Below are 25,664 nucleotides of genomic sequence, written 5' to 3'. Positions count from 1 at the left end.
TGTTTTCATAATTGGTACCTTACAGTTGTCTGTTTTTAAAGAACTACTCTAATGAATAATACAGTGGTGGTGTTGACCATGTTATCTAATTTTTGTCTTGAAGGAAATCATATATATTTCTCAAAATGTCCAACTTTTAAGTTAAATTCAAAACTTCAAAACAAATACACTTTTTAAAAAGTGTAATAGTAACATGAAAAGACACATGTATCTACAGATCATTAAAACCTTAACAGTTTATTACCAAATGTTGAAGAATATTAAAGTTAGCAAATAATCCTTTAAGAATTATAGTATGTAAAGACAACACTGTTAAAGTAATCTAAATGTTAAATAACGCTGATATAGGAATATGAAAAAGAAAATCTATAAAAACAAATTCTTGCCTTTTTTGTGTTGCTTTCAAAGGGGTCATAGAATGCAAAACCGAGCACTTGGGCATTCGAACCGACATTGTTCGAATGTAGGGTGAGTTTCGACTACGTGCTGCACTGTAGTCGACCAAAACCCCGGACGGTTTCAAAATTCCCCCCGGACATTTTTCTAGGTATGAAAAGTAGGACATGTCCGGGAAAAGGAGGACGTCTGCTCCCCCTACCATATCAATAATTTCGATCTTTCAGTGAGTGATTCCTTGTTGCCATGATTCGTCTTTGCTCAGCAGCTTCATTCGTTGTAAACCAACCAATCAGTGCACAGCTCATCTAAATATTATGAGCATAGCATAAAAACAAGAAAAGCTGTTGTTTCATTCTAGAGCTTTTAACCAGGCTTGTATTAGGGCTCATAGAACAGCAAATATGCCATTTTCAGCCCAACCAATGTTATACACCCTATTCAGAGACCTTAAAGACCAGCACCAAATACCCTATATAATCATTCTATGACCCCTTTAATATTTTCTAGTACAACAGTTGTTTTACAGCTTCAAATCAGACCCTAGCCAATGTGTTAACTATTCCAATTAACCTAAAGTTTGTCATCTTAAAACTAACTGATGGCTCCCAGACAGGTGCTGGCATTCTATGAATTTGCCTTTTTTTTAAATCCTTTTATGATTGTTGCAGGTATTGAAGGTTTCCCATCATGTTGAAAGAGCAATATTGAAGTATGACTATTTGACCAAATGACTAAGAACATTAATTGGCATTCATTTCGTTAACGCTGCTGTTGTTAGCTCACATTTAAGGAAGGATATCGGCAAATACATAAAGGAAATGATTAAGATTATAAATAAAAAAAACTACAATTTTTGTTTTGTTAAAAAAATATTATTTACTTACCTCTCCATTTAGAAAGCAGTAAAACACTGACACAAAAAATCCCTGTAGAACAAGACACATGATCAAAAATAGCAAAAAATAAGACCCAATTTCTTCAACTGTTCATAAATTAGATTAGACACAATTCACTTGGAAAGGTCAGTACCCTTATGTTCTAGAAGCACATTTTTGAATTATAAAAGTGTCCAAAAATTTTCCTAGGCCATCCTTTCTTATTTCAAAGATAATAAAAATATATATCACAAAAAGTAAAAGCTAAAGGGCAGAAATCAAGCTCACACTGACCAGCTAATCTTGACAGCTGAGAGCACAGAGCATAAGGCGAGGAGGGATGTAAACATTGTAAGCACAGCAAGAGTCTTGACTGAAATGATCCTCCCACCAGAGAGCTCAACAGCGACTCAAAAGCATGATACAACTCTGCTATAAAAACTGATTCACATGTGTAGGTTTTGTACTTTTTAGCTATTGATACTCTATAAGAGAGAATGATTCTTACCTGAAAAGACTGTAAAAAGGAGTTAAAATAGATAAAAACAATTTGTGAGATGTCGTCCTCCCCGGGATTGACAAAGAACAACATGTAGGTGATACCCAGCAGAGGTAATAAGACGAGAGTGGCTTTTACAGCTTTTCTGTGAAGACAATAAATTGACATGAACACTTTTTTTTCTCAGGCTATAAAAATAGAAGGTGGAATATACATTGCACTGTAAATCATATGACACTGTAAGAAAAAAAAACTTGTTGTTCCAGTATTACCTCACAATATTAACAGAAATAATACTTTTTTTTTTTTTTTCAAAAGAGGAAACTCCTCATAAGAAGTGACTATCATCTTTAAGCATCTATATTCCATGTTTTATGGTATAAGGACAAACTTTGTTGACTTTATCTGGATTTAATGATAGATCAGGAAAAAGTTGTGCATAATTCAAGAGGATGTTGATTCATTAAATTCAATTTTTTTCAAACAAAAATCTGACAAAAGTCCTGTACTTTTGTACATCTGAGCTATACTTGGTTAAATAACCTTGCACTGCAGCTGCAAGCCGTCTGGGATCTACTGTATGTATCTCTAACAGCTGTGCAGATGTATGGACTGACATTTATTTCCTATTCTTCATTCAAAATAATTTAGACTTGGAAAGTTTGAATGAAGAATATCTCCAAACCATTCATGTCAAGTCTTGAAAAAGATTCAAAATTCAGTTTGATTCAGCCATGCTTTATTGATCCAGAAGGGAAATTAATTACATTACATTACATTGTGATTTTTACTCGTCTTTTGCTTTCTCAATGTTTGTTTGTTTTTCTTGTATTCAGATTAACCTTTCTTAGCATCAACTCTGATGTGTTTCCTTGTCCAATACTACACTAACACCATCATGTTTCACTTTGGAGATGTTGGGTTTAGGGTAATATACAGGCCTGGGGTCCGTTTCACGAAGCAGGTTTAACGAACACTGAGTCTCTGGTTTTACAACAGCTGCTATGAATTAGTTCAATCGACTCCAAGTAAAACCACTCTGAATTTAGTGTGTGCGTAACAAGTATGAAAAGACATCATCAGCGGAGCACCGATTCGATGGGTCACCATGACAACAGGCAACAGGAAGTGCTTATTTCATCCCACTGGAACTAGAGATTTTAATGCAGAAATAAAAACACTAAATTAAAATAAAAAAGGAGAATGCGTTTAAATGACAGAGAAACAACGCTACAGCTGCAAAGGAGAGAAAGATGGCGAAGGAGAAGATTACTGCTCGAGTTAATGTGTAAGTTTATTTAAAGTGTCCTATGGCAGGCCGTTTTTACATTTATTGAAAGCTCTCTATTGTTCCATTTGTAAAACACTAATATAAGATTCTTCCTGATCGAAATCCCACCCCTAGACTTAACTGGTAAAACATATTTTCAAAATTACATTTTTGTAGTAGAAATTTAATTTTAGAAAGTAAAAAAAGCAAAATAATACTAGTGAGAATTAAGTTTTATATATCTAGAAATCGTTTACACATTTTAGGTGGCCTTTCTGACATTTATCACCTTGACTGAAAGTATATATATGATATCTGAAATCATTTTTTTTTATTTAAAATAATACAAATGCTGATATATGTACGATAGAGCTCTGAACTTAATTTATAGACATCCAGAATCTTTGTTCTAGATAAAATAGAATGGCATTTTGTATGAAATGGTCATTTAGCCTAAGTAAAAATGTTTTTTTCAGATATTAGAAATACATATTCTGTAAAACTAGTATATTTCAAAACGGCTTGCCGTTGGTTGTTATCATGATAATATGACCGGATTGTTTCCTGAATGTTAGTACATCAATGTATCTATCTATGTAAAATCATCTAGCAGCAGGTCTAAAAATGCTCTTCTAATATAAAGAACCTGTGCATCATCTCATGGGTTTCTCCTTATGTTTATTCAGTCTTCTTTTATACAGTACATAGTAAGTGGCTGTTTGCAGCCACACTTCGGATGTTATCATCTCAATAAATGGTTGTCATTAGCGACTATCAGGCCCATAGAATGGCTTCAGATTATGCCAGTAGTCTCATTAGGTTACCATCAAGTGAATCCTAATCCAAACCCTAAAGTAATTCCTTTTCCCCCGCTGAATTAATGAATCTATTTATGTGTAATCTGAAAACAATTTCAGTAGTTCTTCATGTACTCTAAATAAAACATAAAATGATCCACATCTCACTCATATTAAACAAACCAAAAACAAGTAATCCCATATCCTGCCAAATGAGTTGTAGAATCCTCTCCCTATAAACATTTAATTCTCTGTGAAACAGTGCCGATCATTCTTTAATAAGATCTTTGTGAAACGGACATGCAATGTTTGCTTTTAAAACCTAATGTGTGCAATGGACCTAGGGAATGATATATATATTTTTATACACAACACTATGACAAAAATTGTACTAAATCAGGACAAATAAAACAGCGTGATTGGCTGTAAGGAGAGTGGAGACAGAGGACACTCTGAGTTCACTGAAGAAAACCTGCTCCTGGCCAGGTTAGCTCTTGGGAGAATGTTACTACCATGACGAAAACAGGGGTTAAGGAAACTCTCTTTGTGAAACTGAAAACTAAGAGATTCCCCGTTTTCATGTCTAGAAAACAGAGCTTTCGGTAAACCTGCTTCGTGAAACAGACCCCTGGTTGCTGTAAAGTGACCCGGGGTGTTGAGGTGGAAATATAGATACATTTTACTGTATATTATAATTATTCAACACAAAACATTTTTTTTTTCATTGTTGGAGACTTTATGTAAGCTTTAAAAGTACTAACTAAAAGAGCAGTGACGTTAATTCAGATTAAAGTTATTTATTTAAAATTTTCCAAATATAATTAGATTATAATTAGAAAAAATAGGGGCTGACACTTGAAGGCAGACAGGTAACGCGGATCATGAATTACATATTACTATACCACCCGTTTATCTCCTCAAGGCTTACAATAACAAACTTCTGTCCCATTCAGCCAGAAAACCTTCAATTTCACTATAAATATTCTGAGCTTTGACACCACAAACACTTTGATACTACAATGTGTTCCCATTGGAAGTTAAAAGGAAAAAATGTACATTGATAGCAGGTGTTGAAAACAAGCCTTGGGGTTTTAGCAATCAGACACATGAGAGGGTTTTACACTTATTTCCAGTGGTTAATGGTAGGACTAAATAGAAGAGACTTTTTCGCAAAAAGCACTGTAATTACCCCAACCTCACTCTGATATGGGTCTTAAGCATGACAGACACATCTAATCCAAAACCTTTCTACTGTGATCACAGCATTTACTGCAAAGCATATTGGTTCTTTGAAAGGTGACTGAACCATAAAAACACAGCTGCAAACATAGAAGGCAAGAAGATTAAGTTGGAACAATTATTATGGCAGATTAATTTGATCTTGGTTGTAAAATGACAGCCAATGACTTGTATTATAGACCCCTTTAAACAATAAGTAGACAGGACCTTTTTCTTTCTTAGGAGTGCACATCATATTCATTTTTTGTAGCTTTCCACATCGTTTTGTTATAAGAAGCAGTGTAGGATTTAAAAAGGCTATATGGGTCTCTGTCCAGGATGAAACAGCCTGGGGGAAAAATTACGCTCAAAAAATATGTGTCAGGGAATGGGGTTTGGATTTTCTCTTTTCTGTTCTACAGGTTAGGGCATTAACGAGATGTGATTTTTTCCAAGTCCACTATTTGACAGTAAAAGTCAAAGTCGAGTCGATGCTTCCTTCTATGACGACATTGTATTAAGTCAGGGCAAAAATACTTACAATACGTCTTGCTGTAGTGACAGTCTTGGCTATATCAGGTAGGTCTAATCCAGCTTTTGTTGCTAACTGTAGTGTGCTTTCTAATAAGCCCATAGAATAAGCTACCGGTAATAAGAGATCAGTTTTGCATGTTGTAGCACACTGCCATGCAAGTCCACACCTACTGCGGGGTTTTTCAACTTTTTGGTGAATGTCCAACTATAGATTCTGCACCATAGGGCATCTTGGAGACTGCTACTGGCTGGGACTCGTTTTTTGCAGGTGCTCTCCTCTGCAACATATTACTTATCAACCAGAGCTGTATAAGGCAAGCCAGTTTCCAGTCACTTTTTGCATGGGTGTTAACCAGTAATAGTAAATGTCAAGACATCTTCTGAGCCTGATAAAGCCTCTTCTTGTGTCCCTGGTAACTCTTGTGTTTCTGCATTCCAGTGTTCACCTGTGACTGTACCTGAGAAACATCTCTCCTTTGAAACTTACCTTATCCTCATTGACCTATGATGTACAACTCTGGATGTGATTATTTGCCAACTGAAAGTAATTTCTGCAAATGGGTCAGAAGCAGTGACACCTTCTGAGACTGTTATAGCCTCATCTTGTGTCCACAGTAACTCTTATGTTTCTGCATTCCAAGGTTTACCTGTGACTGCTCCTGAGAAATATCTCTCTAGTGAAACTAACCTCATCCCTTAACTATGTTGTAAAACTCTGGAAGTGATTTTTTGCCTACTGAGAGTTATTTCTGCAAGTGGGTTAGAACCCTTAACAAAACCATGTCAGAACAACCAGGCCAAACTGACCCAGCTCACGCTTTCGAGAGAACTCTCTCTAATCAGATAACCATAATTCAGACTCATGATGTTGTTTTCCATTTTCTCTCAGGCCAACAAGCGGCTACAAATCAAGCTTTGGAACAGATTCTGTATTATGAACTACTTCTGCAAAAAATACCACTAATAATGTTAATCCACAGGAGTCACCATCTCATCTGAGTAATGCCTTAATACTAAGGTTCTCAGGTGATGTGCAAAATTGCAGAGGTTTTCTCTTAAAGTTCTAACTATTTGCTAGGTTTGCTGAGTGGCGGAGCATCGAAATCGGCGGAGAAACAGCAGTGAGTTAAAGCCTGGTCTTCTTACAGCCTCTCCTCCTGTATTCAGTCTGCCATTCCTTCTAGCTCACCTGTATGAGACAACATATCTATTGATCCTATATATCTGAGTAATGTCTTTACGAGTTTTTAGACCTCAAACAGTTGTTTAAGAGTAAAGCATGTTTTCTCCATCTCTATATTCTATGGACCTCCTACCTGGAGGTCTACTACCTACCAGCCCTCTGTACAACAGCAGTTGCCAGGAAATCGAATCCATAGAGAAATATTTTAAGGGATCCCTTGCAGCTGGCATTATCTTATTATCCTCCTGACCTCTGGGGGTGGGCTTCTTCTTCATTTGTGTAGATCAATGAGAACCTCATCTTCTCCAGAGATCTTGCAGACCACAAAAAACATGTCCATTTTTTTTCTCCAGCACCTCCTCTAGAACTGACTCTAGGCTGAAGTGAAGAACTGTAAGCTTCACTAACAATCAATGACCTTTCTAGTATACATTTTTGTACATGTGGTTCCAACAAAGATAAAAGTCACAGAATTTTTCCTGGTTTTTCCAGTTCTATCATCAGAAACTACAGCCAGATTACAACTCCTTCAACATCTGGAAAGTGTCCTTGGTCCTTGGAAAATCGGACAGACCAGTGAAAAAAACAAAACTAAACAAATTAAATAAATAGAACTGTACATTTTGGTGAAGCTCTTTTTCTGTATACATTTAATAAACGTTGTTCAGTTTGACTCAATAAATAAGTATTTTCTGTTAAAAAATTTTGTCTGAAGTGTTGGACAATGTTAACCTGATGTGAAAATTCAGATTAACATATTCAGTGTACCCATGGTAATACCAAGGCCTGACTGATGAGTTTACAGAGATATCGGCAGAGCCAATGTTGAGTTTACTGCTCAGCTGCCACTGCGTGACAGGAATATGAGTTTGTTAAGTAGAGCGGGTTAATGCGATCTGGTCATTTTGAATTTAGGATTAAATGCTAAGTGTGAATACTTGCCTATAAACGTGTCTACTTGTCTGAAGTCTGAATGTTTTAGATGTAACATGCCAAAATACATTTTTCATAACCACAAATGAAATACAGATTTTGTGTACACACATCAGAAGAAGTACATAACACAAGCAAACACAAAGTGTTTTTACCTGTACTGAATTGTTTCTGATGTGGTTGAAGCTCTTAGCTTGGTCATGAGAATTCTTACTATGTTGAAGAGGAAAACAAAGTTTATCTGGAAAGACAGAGAAAAGCATAGTTGAGCTCTGCGGTAATGACTTGCAGTGGAGAACGTGGATGACAATTATCTGGTGAGAACAGACAGCTCAGTGAGCTCTTGGTAAGCTTACTGAGCTGTCTGCAAGCTTTGGCGCACAGAACAGCACAAGTCAAGGCACAACTCAAAATACGATATGGAGAGGCACAATACATCAGAGGAACAGAGGTAGTTGTGGTGATACGGCATGATTGTAAGGGGTTGTGCACGATGACAAGTTCTATGTAATTTTACCTGAAAAAGCAAATATAATTTCATAGATCCAAAATCAGGATTCTACACAAAATTATTCTTTTAATCACTTTTGAAATGGTTTAATTCTTAAAATATGTCACTACTGAATTTAAGCCTTAGACAGAAAGCCATAAAAATTTTGAAACTGCAATATAAAATTATTGCACATAATCTAGGCAAAACTGTTTTAGCCAGATGTTTGGACTGATGTATAACTCTTGCATTTAAAATTCAGGTAAGTCATTTGAAAATGTGTTACTCTGACAAGAAGACATCTTTAAATCATGGCTTTTAATACAGAAAGGCAATACCGAACTATCTGGCCATTTAATGATTTGAATTGCTTGGTATTCAAGCCTCTAACACCCTATAATTTTATGTAGTACCAGATTGTTTCTGTCAAAAAATGTTTACATTGTCATCAAAAGACTAGGAAGCATATTATGATACGACTGCTTAATGTCTTATGGTAGACAGCTACAGTTGGCATTTATGATTGCTTTATGACTCACTCAAAATCACTTCATAGCTTCTTCATATAAAATATTCTTTTCAATGATGATGATAGAAATGGGACAACAAATGGATGTTAGAGTAACAGCACTGGTCAGAACATATAGAGAAGCTCAATATACCTGAACAGTTGACATAACAGTCACTTACTGTATAGGCAAATATATATTAAAATAATGCCTTTAGCACTATGTGGGAATTGATTTGTTATGAATTATAGTGGTTTTCTTCCAACTCCAAAGAAAAACAGTCCTTTAAAGTGAAGCTGCCTCTTCTTGTCTGAATGCCACCCATTACAAGACGTTGCCATATTTAATTTTTCTACAGTTCTGTATAATATTTTCACTTTTGAATATGAAAATCATTAAAATCCCAGTGAATCACCATCCCAAACAAATTGAAAATTTTAAAATTACAAATAAATATGAATACAAAAAAATGCCCTCTAGCTGATTGTCACACTGATTTGTACAAGTGTAAAAGTTAAACACACATATATAGTTATATTTAAAGCCACTAACCAGAAGCACAAAAATAACTGGTCCCTGATAAATATAGTCCATGTATTTTCCAGGTTCTTTACCAAACCAGCATCTGTTGATAGGAAAAAGAGAAAGAACGAATTGTATATTTAAAGAATACTAAAATTGATAGATTTCAACAAAGATACTTACTTTTCATTTTCATAATACAGTTTTCCAATAGCCCAAGCCACAATTATAGGACAAGGAATGCCTAGAATAAAGGCAAGAAAGGTGATTGAGGCAATATAAATTTTTTTATGTTTGGTTATAATTTTAAAATTATATAAAACAACAAAAAAAGAAATCAGTGGTCACCACTCAGTAATTTCAAAGAGGGGCAGGAAAACAAAAAACAACTAAAAAAAATGGTCAGGAACTTTCAGGTAATGGTGACAAGGGCTAACAGCCAAGAAGACAATATATCCCCCTATTATAATTGTTTTCCTAAAAAGTTACACTTAAACTACACTTTATAGCTGTTAAACTCCACAGTCACAAACCACATAAATGGAAACTAAAACAAATTTTCTCATACACATTGTGTAAATGATGGGTCCAAAGTATACTACAAAATTATATACTGAGGGTGCTTTGACAAAGCCAATATCTAAGAACGATTTCTGACATAAAACTGTCTCGTCAAAAGATTTTTCCAGTATTTTGTTTGATTCCCCCTATTGCAGAAATGGTAATCAAATAAAACATTTACACAAATCTGTCAAGTGAGTTGAGAATGGCCCTCTAAATAATCATCAAATATTCAAAGACTCGCCAAATGAGCTTGAACATTAACTGCTTCTTGTATTTGTCTCATAGAAGAAAAAGAGGTTTTGCAACAATTTTTTTTATTATTGTAAGCTCAGTCCAGACAGAAGAAAGACTTAAAATAAATTAGTTTTGAAATCAGTAAGGTTTGTTGAAAAGGTTCTGTGAACATAAATTGTTAAGTCTTACCATAGATTATCAGCTGGATTTACGTCTGAAATTTAACTATGGTCATTTTTTCTAACACAGGTTCCAAGTTTAGGTGACCTGATAGAAGTAGAACTTCTGCCCTGATTGAAAGATTCCTCAGCAAGCCCTAACAAGTTTTCTACCAGTATTGTTTATAGCGTAGCATAGCTTTATACCGTCACTGTTTCGATTGTACATTGTGACAACCATTTAACGGAACTTTTTATGGAGTTTTATTCAACAATGGCTTTGCCTTTTCTGTTCTTCCTTAAAGGCAATATCTGTGAAGTTAAAAACTTACAGTTTTTATGTTACATTAGAGTCTCAAAGTCTACTCTTGAAGATACAAGTAGTCAGTGAAAGGATTTCAGAATTGGGTTGATTTGCTCCATTTTATTTGTTTTAGCTAGGATCCTACATGTGACTTTTGTCACCCCTAATGTAAAGTTAAACACTGACACAAAAGGTGCGCTGACCCTTCAAGTTGTATTTAATTCAGTCAAGTATTATACCAGAGTCTGATCCAGTTTTCTAGGCACAGTACTAAGAGGTAGTGATTAACTGTCTCAAATGCTGCCATGAGGTCCAGTAAGTGGAAGATTAAGATAGGCCTGTATTTCTGCAGTGGTAGCTTATCAAATATGCTCTTTTTCATACATATCAAAGCTTGTGGTTTTGACGTGAAAGACTCTGAAAAAAATGTCTCTAAGTCTCTATTTTGAACGAGTAGAAATAAAAAATATCTAACCCTTCTCTCTCTCACACACACACACGCACAAACACTTGTTCAATATCTATCCATTTTGGAACTTCAGATTGTCATATGTTCATGTTAGTTACTGAATGTATGCCTAACCCTGCCATTTACCCAAACTATTACCATTATAATTCTAAACCAAACCTTAACCTGAAGTAAATTCAAACCATACCTCTAAAGTGATTGACTAAGAATAAATAACTGCCTTTGGTCCCCAAAAGGAATTATAGTCCTCGGGGAGTTAATAAATATACGAAAAACTGTGATAAATGAAACAAGTACACACATGTAATGTCACATTATCCCTGTGGGGACTTCCATACTTGTCACATTCATTTCAATGGCCTAACCCTCACCCTTTTCCTAACCCTAACCATTGCCAACACACATCTAAACCTAAACTCCATTAAAACCGTAGTCCTGAACCAAACCCTGACACCAATAAGAGAATTGGTCCTCATGGGGAGCAGTTGTTTGTTCCCACAAGTACCTATAACTCCCCCAAATGTAGCATATTTCTGGGCGATTCTCCCCACAAGGTAACTGAAACAACATCTAAAAATAACACACACATAACACACACACACACAAGCCCAAAAGGCCCAAAGTATGGCTAAGAGATTATTTCCGTCTTGGTTCATTTATTTTGTATGTAAGATGTAGGATAGACTGGGAAAAAGAAGTCTGTTGAAGTGTGAACAACTCTACTTGCATGAGTGTTGAAGCAGAAGCATTAGTCAGCTGCATACACATGAGTAGTCACACCAGGAGGTGTGCTTCAGCTGCATTAACTCCAAGCATATTATTTTTGTACATTCCTGTCAGACTGTGGCTTATTACATGCATCAATTCTCTGTCCTAGTTCAATTAACTTTATGTTGACACTGTAAATATGGATAAGATCTGATGACGCGTCTACCACATGATGCAGGGCAAGGTAAAAGTGAGGTGGATTTCTCTACCTCATTTTTAAGGTAGAAAAAGCAACTAAAAGTTATTTCTTGGCTTGGAAACATACTTGTGAATACTGACTAGGAAATCACCTAATAAGTCATCCTACGGCAGCTTCCACTGCAGCATACAGCAGTGATGCTCACTTGAAATTCCTTGACATTTATGACCATTTAAAGATCATTCTTGGATAACACCAAAAAGATAGTTTTGCTCAGATGATGTCCAAAAAAAAAATATTTGAGGATACATATAGATTTAATATATCTTTTTACAATACTCCAAATTTGAGATAGTGAACTCTCTTAAATAACCTTTTGTTTTGCAGATTCACACAGAATCTCTGGACTTGTTTCACCAGTATTATCAATGGTAAAAAAAAGAAAAAAAGAAAATGTATTCCCTCCTCCATTTTCGTGGCTTTGTCACTGATATGAATTGACCCTATAGTGCATGCAACACTATTAACAACTCAGGGTTGGGGCAGATTCTGCTCTAAGCATTGCAGGACTTTGATGCCATCTATTGGTTTTAATCTGGTCATTCTTCACCATTAGATTAAGGGTTCTTGGAAGCCACAGTTCAAAACATTATTTTGCGTAGCCTCGCCTGTGTATTCCTGTAAGTTGACAATCTTTATATTCTATTTGGATCCGTTTTCATGGTCCTCAATCCTGCTGATTTCATCTTTCAGCTCTACCACGGCGTGCTCAAGTTTGGCTTGTAGCTCTGTCACTGTGTCCTCTGTTTAGAATATCCTTTGTTCCATGCCCTCAGCTGTTTGCTCAATCATCTTCATGTTTTCCCACAACAAATATAGCAGCTTAACTATTTGGTAGGGTTTTGTTTCAAAGCTGGAGCTGAATTTATCAAAGACCCAGTTCTTATCTTATCGACAAGGCTATCTATGAACTCTCTCGCCAACCTTATGTCAGCCTTGCTAGGTTCTTGGTTCAATTGAATTATTTGGTTTTTCACTCGCTGTCTGGTGTCTTTTCGCAGAGTTCAAGGAGTGACAGCTCTCCTAGATATGTGCTAATTTGCATTAATGTACTTTAAATATATAAAGACAACATTGCTAGCCCCAGAGCTCAGCTCCTGCACTCCTATTAACACCCATATAAACCTGTATTTTAATTAACTGTGTTTTAATCTGTGTCAAATTAAAATATACTGTAAAAAAACAAAACAAAAAAAAACATAAACCTTACTATGCTTTGCCATATGTATGGCATTAAATCAGGAGCATACTTACACCAACCAATGAAAAGGAAGACCCACTTTCTCAACTTATCAGTAGAATAAGTCATTACAATAGCAGTGTGAAGATAGCATCCTTCAACAAACATCCAGAAGAAGTTGGTCACAACAAAGTAGTTGTATATTGTTGTAATTAATCGACACCAAGGCTGAAAAAGAGAGATGCAGTTAGCCAAAAGAAATAGGGTAATAATCTTATTTCATACTGGAATAGTTTTCACTTGCCAAAACTATTGATTACATGTTATTAAGCTCTTCTCCACTGTGATTACTACTAAAAACAGTGTACTTACCTCATTACTCTCATGGATGTTGTGATCAATCAACTGAAGCAAAAACCACATAACGTTCCTCAGTATGAAGGTAGTAATCAAATTCCAATGGATGATGTTTCGAAGACATCGTATGCTCCTATAGCATAAACCAAATGGAGATGTTTCAATTATATTTTTTGATAAAGTTAATTCATAAAGTCCCTATATAGCCACATGTGTGTGATTTTTGGCATATATGTGTCAGGACTCAGTCAGCATCCTTGCTGCCGAGTGTGTTTCTGCATGTGAGCCAAACATATTAAGCCAAACATGACAATATGTGGGTAAGAATGGCTAATATGAAATCCCAATAGTGACAAAGTGAAAGAAAAAGGCTCAAATTCCTCTCAATGTTATGTGAACTCAAATCAAAATAGGCGCTTCACACTGATTCTCAAAAGCAAGACATCTTATATTTCAGGACCCAAATGAGCTAATAATGTCACCCTTTAGGAAAGATCTAGGCATTTTAGCACCCTACATTAAGTTTACTAGATGAAATGGACTGGTCTGTAATGGCCAATAAAAAAAATCTGAAGTTTAAATATGGCTATATGTTAATGCTGTTCACAAATTAAAAAATAATGATTTTATCTTAAAAGTTATTTTTTGCTAAACTGGTTCATTTGTTGTTTTTTAGAAAATGATGTCTTTTGTTATTGTTGGACTAAATATGCATAAAATATTGCACATTAAGGATTGCATTTCTAAAATATAATAGTTTGCATCAGCAAAATGTAAACTATTACATTACATATTACATGGAACATTGTAATACGTTACTGAGGTTCAGTGACTGACTAGGGCAAAACAAAACCATAAGCAGATTTTATTATCAGCACATTGATATATGGAATTATTGACTTAACAATTGCCTGGCAGTCATTGAAAATCATAGTCATATGAACCTCTGGGAAAAATAGCTGCCCACCCTGATTTACAATAAAGTAAACAACATTATGTCAGGCATGCATTGAGCAGATATGTGATGAAAGGATCACAGTGTACTGTAAGTGGGACTAGTGCAACAAATACTCCACTTGCAGTTCACATAGATTATCACTGACTACCCATGGCTGAGATGAATGAGAGAAATCATCTATCCAAGTATTTGTTGTGGATGGACTGAAAAGGAGGAAGCTAAAATCCATTGCTTTCTAACCCCTTGATTAATTTGCTTATAAGAGTTATAGAAACAGAAAATGTTTTGGTGTGCTTGTTATAAAACTATTTCAATTTGGTATCAGCAAAGTGGTCCTCACAGAGTCATTGTAAAATATAATCATACCCATGTGCTTGATTACATTGGTTCATACCTTAGAGGAAAAAATTAAATGTTTCTTTATTTCAAATACAACTTTAAACTCTTTAAAACACAGGTTGTTGTTACTTAAAGCTATGTAAGATTTAACACACTACCTATTTGTGGTATATATAGCATAGTGCTCACACTTTAAACCCAAAATATTGCTGCTGTGATTAAGTACAGTATGTTTATTTTATTTAATCTAGCTCTTACAGCAGCATTTAGGACTGACATTTTAGAAAGTAGACTTAAAAAAAATCTCTGCTGCCTGTCTTAATGGAGACAGCAGCAGAGATTTTTTTTTTCTGACATGAGCAAGTTAATGACAAGCAGAATTAGGATGCAACATTAGTTTCACTGATTATCTTCAATCTGATCTGATGCATAGAGTATAGGTCCCATTTTAGATTATTTTTGTACTTGCCTTAAGCATAAGAAGAGAACAAAGGCCACAATAAGAGCTCCCACAGAGATACAGTGGCCTAGGTAGTTGATGATCAGGGCTATCTTGTAATGCATGGGATATTTTCTCTGAAAAGAAACCCATATGTTAGTTATTATGTCTTACAGCTAGATCTGAAAGAGTAAACAAAACACTACAAATGAGGCCCTTAATCATGCATATGTGAGAAACAAATATATTTTATATCTGTAGTCCTTTAGATTTTGGTTTTTAATCTATTAACAGCTTCAAAAATAGTTGAGCAGATTGTTGCTGCTGTCTGTCTGTCTGTCTGTCTGTCTGTCTGTCTGTCTGTCTGTCTATCTGATGATTTATCTAGATTTTAATTTTTTCCAGTGCAAAAACAATGTCTCATACAAACTTCAGATGTATGGCTAAACATTATTTAAAAAAATAAAGCAACCTCCGGAAATAGATTGTGGAGATATCAGAAGTAATAAGGTCGAATGCTCAGTGACTAGAAACACTACCATTCAAAGCTTTTGTTAGTTTAAGATGGGCACTGCAACATTTGTGCATTTGTGATTAGTGCATTGTTAAAAAAATGCGTTTCAATGAGCATTTCTATGTAAGCAGAAGTATTTTTCTCCTCTGTTAAATAGTCACTAGTGATGCTAATCAGTATGTTATAAGAATTAGCAAGGGTAGAATTTTTTTTTTGAATGTGAACACACTAACCTTCTCTTCCAAAATAGGCTCGCAGTTGGAGTAATTGATCTTGAATGCCCATGTGCCGTTATCCATGCATTCTCTGTAAGCACTTCCTGAAAAACAAGAGCAACATGTTTAAATGAAAATGTATTAACTAAAAGCACCATTGCCAGGATTTTTTCAAGAGAGTTTACATCTAAAAGGACATAACATTAAAGGTGAAATGGAGTAGAGCTAAAGGGAAAAATCTTTGAGCACCAAACAACTGACAACTTACACACTTTTTCTCTGCTTGGAAACGCATAACTGTCATCACAGGCAAAAATATACTGCTGATATGATGTTGGTTCCTTCCCATCTCCACTTGCATATACCTACTTTACTATACATTATCTAAATTTCACTTTATGCCTCATTTACTTTACCTTGGAGGGAGAAAAATAAAGTTCTTTTACATCTTCTCTCTATGTATTGAATTTTAATCCACAAAAATAGAAAAACATATTTCTATGCTTCATCCAAAATCTCATGCACTTTTCAGACCTCAGCAAATCAAACACATGGCTCCAAATAGGACCAACCTTTTATGGCTGACCTGTAAAAAAGGGAAAGTATTCAAGTAAAAAACTGCAATCTTAGGATTCTGCCCCCTTGAATTAAGGGTTCCTGATCAAGACTTTTTTTTTTTAAGTTATCGATATCTGTATCCTTGACACGGTTTAATCTGATTTTGGTTGTAAGGTTTCACTAGCCACATGTCCAACAACCCATTTTGCAAGACCAATATCCAGTGGCAGTTTCTGATATGAGCCACTTTGTCATATAGGGCAGCATACACTTAAGATCTTCCCACCTTCCCCTCACATCAATCTTCAAACACTATATTATATTAAGGTTGATAATTACATAAGCCTCAGCCTGATTTTTTGAACATTGCTAAAACCTACATTGCAAAGGTATCATATTGTGTATACCATGCATGCTTACCAGTGGTGTATAATAAACATAATTGTGACCCAGTTGTTACAGCAATACACAATAGCATCACTCTATTTCACACTTAATTATGCAGATGGTTTAGTAATCTGGACATATGCAGAATAATCTGGACACATACAGAATACTTGAACCTGAAAAGTATGTCCTCATTAACTGTTCTGTTAATAAATAAGAGATAGCTTGAGGATGTTTGTAAAACATTGAGATTCAGTCCCAGATAGTCAGTTAATCTGTAAATACGTAATCTCCCTGCAAAAATTAAGAAGGGATATGGCATCATAGAACAATAATATCCCCGGTCATGATGTAGGAGAACACTGACTTCAATCCCAATGATTTCAGTATACACACACTAATCAAAACAAGAAAATATATAGTCACGCATATATTTCCAAAAAAGTCCCTTACTGTAACTTCCCTGCCAACAGCCCCATATAACATGGATTTTAAAACTGTAGCATACATAAGAAAGAGAAAAGATAACAGCTTACAAAGCAGTTTTCCTACTATTCACAGTCATCTCCAAAATTGAAGAGAGACTCTGTATTCCAACTTCTAACTTTCTGTCAAGTCAGTTGTTCTAGGGTTTCAGGGTTGTCCTGGTAAAGCTGCAAAAGCAGTGTAACAATGGTCTAAAATTAATTGAAATAAAAACAATATATCAAGTTTATGTATCAGATCAACTTTTTCTGTAAATGTTGTCTGCACACTTTTAACTGGAACTGCTTCTAGGACTATTTTAAGCTAAGATTGAAAAGTCAAATTAGAAAAAAAGAATAACCATGCCTTAGTTTGGCCAGATCTAGTGCTAGGGATTACATATACCATATATAATCTATCATATGTAATGATAGAGTTCAATGTATCACTTTTCTTAAATGAAGATTTAAAAAAAAACATGAATAATTATGCTTTATGGATGAAATGCATTTTTTTCCAGATCTAACCTACAGTATGTGAGAGCAGGAAAATTACTGAAAAAGGGGCCCAGTGCTCTCCCTATTCCTCAGTAATCCTACTGCATGCATGCATGCATGTCTGTTTTTTTTTTATGTTTTTATGGATGCACCTGTGTGTCTAACATGCGTTAACCTTACCGACTGTTGCGTAAGACCCTTACTCAATTTAAAAAGTTTATGGGGAGGTGCTTTACAGGCCAGGTAAAAAAAAGAAAAATGTGATTTCTTCAAAGCTTTGTTCAAAGTTGAGTTCTACTATCTATGTGATGCTTGCAGTGAATACCAAATGAGCAACACCGTTTTTTATTCATGGCAAGGCTATGCAAAGCCTCTTACCGTCACTTCCTTGTATATCTTTAATAACCAGGTTTTCATAATCAACTCTTACCTCAACATTTCATTTTGAAATTACTCAGAGAACTTTTAGTGAGCCCTCCTTATCTCCTTTTCACTAAACAACATTAGAGCAGCTCAGAAGAAAAATAAGAACAGCAATAAGTATCTAAAGGAATTTTTTTATCATTCCACGATAAAGCTAGATGGTCTAGTCTCCAACTGAGGTTTTCTATATTTTAACATTAGTTCTCTTAACATTAACCAAAATCATATTATTTTTCGAGTATATTGATCATTGAAGTGCTGTTATGTATACCTAAATCAACAAAGGGATAAATGAATAATCTCTTTTACATGTTTTTTCTACTTGTGATGAATAGTTTGAACAAATGTTTCATGCTTTTTGGCAATGATGGCTGACTTGATTTCTCATTTCATTCACCTTTCTACCCTGTTTCTCATCGCTGCTCATCTGATCCACCTGCTCCTGCTTTCATTTGAACCCCCTGGTCCCAGCCATAAGTGCCATATTATTCTTTAGCATTTGGTGTAGAGAGTTTTTGAGCGTTACTTATGTTCCGTTTGCCTGATCGTGACCTGTTTCTGTATTCTGACCTTTTAGCCTGCCAGCCCCTTTTCTGATCTGTCTGCCTGACCTGTCTTAGGACTCCTGTTGCATTCTATTGTGGACTGAACCTGGATCTGCCTATTGACGTCACCCTTTGGATTATCCTGCCTTCCTTCACCTGCTTGGATCTGACCTGCCAGCTCTGCAGCCTTCTAGTGGGCAAAGACTAAACTGTAAAACCAGGTTAGAGACTCACACGTTCATAATCATCCTTTGTCAGATTATTGTGGTCACTAGCCTGTGTTTCTCTCCTATAGAAGTTCCTGTCTTAGACACCCTAGCCACTGCTACTGCAGATCCTGTTTATTTTAATAAACATTTTTTGAGTTATCCCACTGTCTGTCTTGCCTTGAATCCTGGGTCCCTCTGTTCTGAGTCATGACAAAATCTGAGCTCACATCCGTCTGGAAGATCACCTGGGCAGTCAGTTAATTAATGAGAACCAATCCACATTCACAGTGACACCTCTGAAGGTCAATCCAGCTATGTGTTTTCTGTCCTTCAATGCCAAAATACAGAATAAAGGTATTTTTTGCTCCACTCCGCTCTAGTCTGGAATTCTGCCAGATCAAGATCCACAATTATGAATTTTTTTTTCCTGTATCAAACAGGAAAAAGTACGTCAAGAAGATCCAGCAAGTCAAAGTAAAATAGAGAAACAATCGATTAATAGGGACAAAAAATTTGAGCATCATTTCCATATATTCCCCAAAAAAATAACCTTTGATGTAATTATTAGAAGTAAACTATATGTTCTCCAATATACAATGAAGCAGATTTGTCATCTTGTTAGAAAAATGTATTTTGAAAGGCTTAATTATTTTATCAGATACAGTTGAAACAACTTCCAAAGAAGCTCTTTCTTACAACTTTAAGAGCAACTTTTTATTGCATGAGGGAATGCAGATTATGAAAGTTGACAGCAAACCAATTTTGTAGGATTCTAGAACTGCCCGCATTTTGGATGGAGATGTTGGGTTTAATTGAAATCATACTGAAATAAGAGCTAATTTCCAAATTGTGCTCCTATGAATTAACAAATATCACACATGCTCTCTTTGAGCTCCAAGGAACTCAAAGCTGTGCAAGATGGCCTGAACCATGGAGGCTGAAGTTGTTTCTTAGCTAAGGTGGTAACGAAGGGTGTAGGATTACAGCTTTCAGAGACCTGTTAACAATAAATAAATATGAGTAAGCCAGGAAAAATAACTTTTGGACTGAAATATATACAGAAAAATCCGCTTATAGTAATCAACAGCTTATATAGATCAAAAGGCTTGGGACAGAATCATTTCTATACAAATACTGTTTAAATAATTTGTTTATAGTAATCAAGAAATCCGCTTATAGTGTACATTTTTGGCCATTTTATGAGTGTAAAAATAATTTCAAAATTACGTGTACATCTAGGAGGTACAAGAGCGCTTTGGTGCGGGTACCAGTTCTGCGTGCAGCATGGGGGGTGGATGAAGAAGAGGAGACTGTTGTCCCTTCCAGACCTAAGATGAGGAATGCAGTCTGCATATCAAAGACTGGTCTCCTGCATGTTGGTTTCAAAAATTGTGACCTTTTACATCGTTTTGAAAAAAAAGTGAACTCAGCGTTGGACATCACTCTGATCCAGGGAACCATGGATAAATATGTGAAGTGATTTCTTAATGCGGCACAGCAGATCCACAACACAAAACATAGGTAGGCTAGCTTTAATTTTCTGTAGCCTATTCAGTTATCTTCTATGTTGTTGTTCTATGAAACCGTTTGTTTCAAACTTTATTTTCAGACTTGTTAAAAAAAATGCACCAGGTGCACAGCAGAGCCCACGCACAGAATAAGTTACATAGGCCTACTATTGGCTATTATGTCCACACACTGTGCAGTACTGTGCTGTGATTAAGCATTTGTTTCAAACTTTATTTACAGACTTGTTAAAAAAAAGTGCAACAGCGGTACAGCAGTACATAATAAATTACGTAGGCTGCCATTGTTATGTCTGCGCACAGCGCAGTATACTGTAATTGAACTTGCATGGTACTGTAATAAAATACAGTAAATGCGGAAGCTATCTGTTTAATTTCATTTTTCTAATTGAAAAACCACACCAATGGTTGATATTAGATTATATTCTGCATAAAAAAATAAGTGACATAACGGTAAATTCAGTTTTAGTAATCAACCGCTTATAGTATTCAAATTGGCTCTGGACCAACGTGACCACTATAAGCGGATTCAACTGTATAACATTATGAGAGGTTTTTTCATTTGAGAACAGAGACTGACCTCTTGTAGCTTACTAAGAATTTTAAATAACAATTGTAAACATAGTCAAGTTGATCACATATTGCTTTGCGCTTCTACTTTTGTTTCTGTAATAATGTTTGCATTACTACAAAGACAGACAAAAGCACTTGAATAACTGATGATCTAGAAGACAGCTTAAAGTAATAGGTATTAAACATTTTCTGAGGAGGTACGACAAAAGACAGAATCAATCTCGGGTCTAGACAGTGATGGCTGGACAAACAATGTTTAAACAAATTTTCAGATAAAACAATTAACCTCTTTTTCTTTCTAATCCCGAACATCAATACTTTCAAAAGGGCTCAGACTCAGACTTCAATTCCTGCACTGGAGGGATAAGTTCTCATTATGTGGGGCTGCTGTGAAACATATTGTGGTGTAACCTCATTGATTCTGCTCAGACATATAGTATATATTTTTTTTTTCTTTATTTTAACATATAAATTTGACAAAAATTGCCATATATAAAATTTCCACATCCTTTATTTATTCATGTCAAAATTGTAGCCTGAGTCTCTCACAGGCAGATCTTGAACTGGCATGTCAAATTAAAACTCTCATCCCATTGTTCAACATATATGTACAGTGCAATGTGGTCTCCCACCACTTAAAGTGGTACTTTAAGGGCCTTCAGTTTTGGTCGATTTTGGCTTCCCCCAGTGAACAAAAGCTGTATTGTTTGCCTAAAAGAAGACATGAGGAACATTGTGGTAAAGATCATAGCAGGATAAAATCTGGATCTCCCATACACCTACAGCCGGATTGAGATACAATACTGTTACCAGTTGCTATTTGAAAAATGAATAATGATGAGCCTTGAAACACATAAATATAATGTTATGTTTGATAACTTCATAGTAAAAAGAGGTATAGATCCCAGCAGGAAGGTGCCATGTTGCCTGAATATCAACCCTGCACAATTTGCACAAATATACAGGCTCTCAGTGAAATTTAGCCACATTCACTTCCGACTTTATAACAAATTGGGTAAGGGGAAATGACCTATGCCATAAAGTAGTCTGCACATTTGTAGTTGATTTGTAAGGAAGAGTTACTGCCACCCTCTTCAAAGTTGTTCTATTGCTGATAAAAGACAGAGGTGTTATTCAACTGGTTGTAAGTCGATGTATCATTACAAAAGTTATGAAAATATTTTATGAAGGTTGAAAAGTTTGTTTAAAGCACACCACACATGAATCACTTCCTCACATACTTTGGAGAAGAAAGAAGCTTTTATTCACCTTTCATGTAAGAGAAGCTGAGAAGGTGGAAATGTTACCCATGTGAATGCCATAAACTTAATATCTAGACCACGTTATCATTTTTGCACGTTATAAACACAATAACATCACTACTCTTGTAGAGTATAAATGTAAATGTATCCTAGACTTCACCCTGGGCAGGTCACCAGTCCATTGCAGGGGAGCACAGAGACATGTAAGCATTTAAAAACGCCCCTACCTTTGGATAACTTAGAGATGCTATTTAACCTACTGTAACAGTATTGTTTTTGGACTGTGGGGGAGGACATGAAACTCCATGAAAGTTTGCATGTTCTGGTCTGGCAATCAAACTCAGGATGTTCCAGCTGTAAGGCAACAGTGCTAAAACCTGTACCAATGTGCAGCCTGATATTGTGTTACAATATGAATAAGGTACATCAAAGAAGTGCTTAAAACAGTCATTTTGTGAGATTGAAAACAGAACATGTTTCATGCCTGTACAGCTGACATGAAACATCCATCTGCAAAATAAAGATTGTGAATTTATTGACAATTTTATGCTATTAGTATCATATTTTTTGTATAATTCAGGTGTCATCCTCATTTCCTCACTACAGTCATAAAAATAAACATTGTAGCTGTTTGAGGAAATAAATCCAAGAAAAAGCATTATGCACTCAGCAGGGTTTTTGCATGGCTTAAAATGATAATTGTTTGCAACGCTGAAGGTAAAGCCAAGCAAGTAAGACAACAGGTGTTTCCTGCCAATGCTAGGATTTAACATATTTACAAATACATTTTGTTTCCAAATTTCCAAATACTCTAGCTTGTAGTCATCTGCCAACAGAGTTAAAAGTGAAATGCCCCTCCATGTTTTTCTAAGCAAATACCACACTGTGCTTGTGAAAGAAAGAGGGATGCGGCACACACTGAGCTTAGGAACCAGGTTGTGAGGATTGCTTCTGTCTATTCCACTGAGGCATGACTAATTCAAAGCAAGGATGCAGGAAAAGCACATTTCTGACAAACCATCTGTGCTTTGTACACTAACACAATCAACACTTTTTTATTTTTAAAACGTGTTAAATTCACATGCTTAAAATAACCATCCACAGACTCAATCTCTTTTACATTTAGGAGATAAAAGGCTATTTTTTTTATTTTTTGAAGTACTAACTGTGCTGCAAAAAATCCAAAATAGCCAAAAGGAAAAATTTGCAAACGTACATTAGAGGAATAACAACCAATGATCAACCAATGCAGAATCTACCAAGAAAGCCAAGCTTGTTTCTTTTTTCTTTTTTTTATGAATTAATATCCTGCTAATAAGAATCATATGACCAACATGAAATCAGAAGAATGTCTGTGAACAGAAATGAGAAAAGGAGCTTTTAGCTCAGTTGGGATTGATTATTTGTTCAGGCTTAAAATATGAACAACAATTGAAGGATAATAATCTTTACAGAAAAAAATTACACATTGTGAAGTAAATGTATAAACCACTCCAGATATGGAAAACAGTCCAGTCAATCATAAACATGGACTTTGCTCATTCAATTAAGTGATGCAGAGTTAGAATATTTCAATGATTTTTTTTTTTTCAAATTGCACAAACCTGTCCATATTTTTAAAAGTGTTTAATTTTTTATCTTCACCATTTGTAAGAGTTTAGATGGATTTATTTTAGGATTGAAAAAAGTAACAGAAATATATGTGATTTATCCTATCTTCCTTGCTACTTCCATTTACCAACTTCTGCTCTGCTTTTTGTGGGACTCTCCCTAAAATGGGATGTAAAAAACCAGGTAGTTAAAGTGAAGTAACGATTATCATCTCAAAACCATTTGCTAAAATAAAATGATACATGTCATACACCTGAGCCAAAATCTTGCATATTATTCTCAAGCCATATGGTATTGAGTTTTATAGGCTGGGTACTGTAAACACCAGGGAATAGCAAAAGGATTGGAATCACACAGCTCACTGCAGCAGGACATTTTATTGCAACAGCAAGAGCTGCAGCAAGTCTGCTATATTCACACTGAGGTCACAGGGAGTATGAGATCAGAAAGTACAATAACAAGAGTGGCGGCAGTCCTTTAATAAACTTCGTACATTTATACGAAATCAAAAATAGTAAACATATAAAAGTGGGAATCAAAGATTGCTTCCCATGAGGAAAGACAGTGAATTATTAAGCAGAAACACCACTACATGTAAAATGTACATGCACTGATGCCCGGCTGTCATGGCAGAGACGTCATCGCAGTTCATTCAGTTATACTAAAAATAATTAATCCTCTGTCACAGGGAGTGCAAACATGCTTACTTTTCTTAAAAAGTCATCCTTCATAAGGAATTATAAAAAAGCCAAAACCATAGAAACGCATTGTATATTAATCTTTTACTATCTCTGGCACTTTTCTGGCATTTTAATAAATTTACCGGTTCTGTCTATTCCCCCTTCACATATTAGTGACTTTATAGTCAGAGTGAGCACTTTTCCAAGTTTTTAAGGTAGTGGTGACAAGTTCCAGCCCTTGTCAGGAGATGGATGTCAAACTGTAGTATATTTGTAAAGTAAATCTGCATGACTCACTTTAAAAGACAAAATAGAAAGGGTGAAGGGTGAAGGTGACTGTCTTCCATTTGGGAAACTTTCAAAATGGCAAACAATAAAGCAACAATGTAAAGCGTTATCACATAATAAAATAAATTAAATCATTTAACTAAAGTTATTTATGTGCTCCTAAGTTAATTAGACTTAGACAGACTCAGATTTTATTTTGTCATTTTGTACACATAAGTGTAAACAAAAAAAATGTTGTTAAGTACAGCTCTCTAGAATATTTTTCTTTTTTGAAAGTGCAGCCTAGATAAAGGTAAGCAGAGGTGATAAAACATTGTGATTAAAAAAAAAAGTGATGTAAACATATGACTGTATAGTTACAGTTCCAACATTCAGGTTTAATTTTTTTTTTTATAACCCATTTTACATTACATTTAGTAGTCTAATTGCATTAGGGAAGAAACTTTTGGAATCTGCTGGACTTGCATCGGATGCCTCAATGTCTCTTTCCAGAGGGCAGCAGGGAGAACAGTCCATGGTGGGGGTGTGAAGGGTCATTTATGATGTTATGTGCTCGGGACACACAGCGCTGGGATAAAATGTCTTTAATGGAGGGAAGAGGATCCCCAATCATCTTCTCTGCTGTTCTCACCACTCTTCTCACCTTCTTTCAGTCTGAGGCGCTGCAGCCTCCACACCACACAGTGAGACAGCTGGTCTGAACGCTCTCTATG

At 35.5% G+C, this 25,664-nt stretch overlaps 1 protein-coding gene across 1 annotated transcript in view; it reads right to left on the bottom strand.

Moving 5' to 3' along the window:
* crhr2 (corticotropin releasing hormone receptor 2) overlaps positions 1-25,664 on the bottom strand; it is a 68,766-nt gene that overhangs the window by 3,113 nt on the left and 39,989 nt on the right. Inside the window, exons 3-11 of the mRNA XM_015369882.1 lie at positions 15,946-16,031; positions 15,229-15,335; positions 13,478-13,595; positions 13,180-13,333; positions 9,413-9,473; positions 9,260-9,332; positions 7,864-7,949; positions 1,783-1,918; positions 1,284-1,325 (exon numbers count right to left, since the gene is read on the bottom strand). Of these exons, the coding sequence (XP_015225368.1) occupies positions 1,284-1,325; positions 1,783-1,918; positions 7,864-7,949; positions 9,260-9,332; positions 9,413-9,473; positions 13,180-13,333; positions 13,478-13,595; positions 15,229-15,335; positions 15,946-16,031 (863 nt within the window). The remainder of the gene's footprint in view (positions 1-1,283; positions 1,326-1,782; positions 1,919-7,863; positions 7,950-9,259; positions 9,333-9,412; positions 9,474-13,179; positions 13,334-13,477; positions 13,596-15,228; positions 15,336-15,945; positions 16,032-25,664) is intronic.

This window comes from Cyprinodon variegatus, unplaced genomic scaffold (assembly GCF_000732505.1).
Source record: "Cyprinodon variegatus isolate N-32 unplaced genomic scaffold, C_variegatus-1.0 Scaffold39, whole genome shotgun sequence".
Lineage (NCBI taxonomy): Eukaryota > Metazoa > Chordata > Actinopteri > Cyprinodontiformes > Cyprinodontidae > Cyprinodon > Cyprinodon variegatus.
This window is presented reverse-complemented; position numbering and strand designations above follow the sequence as displayed.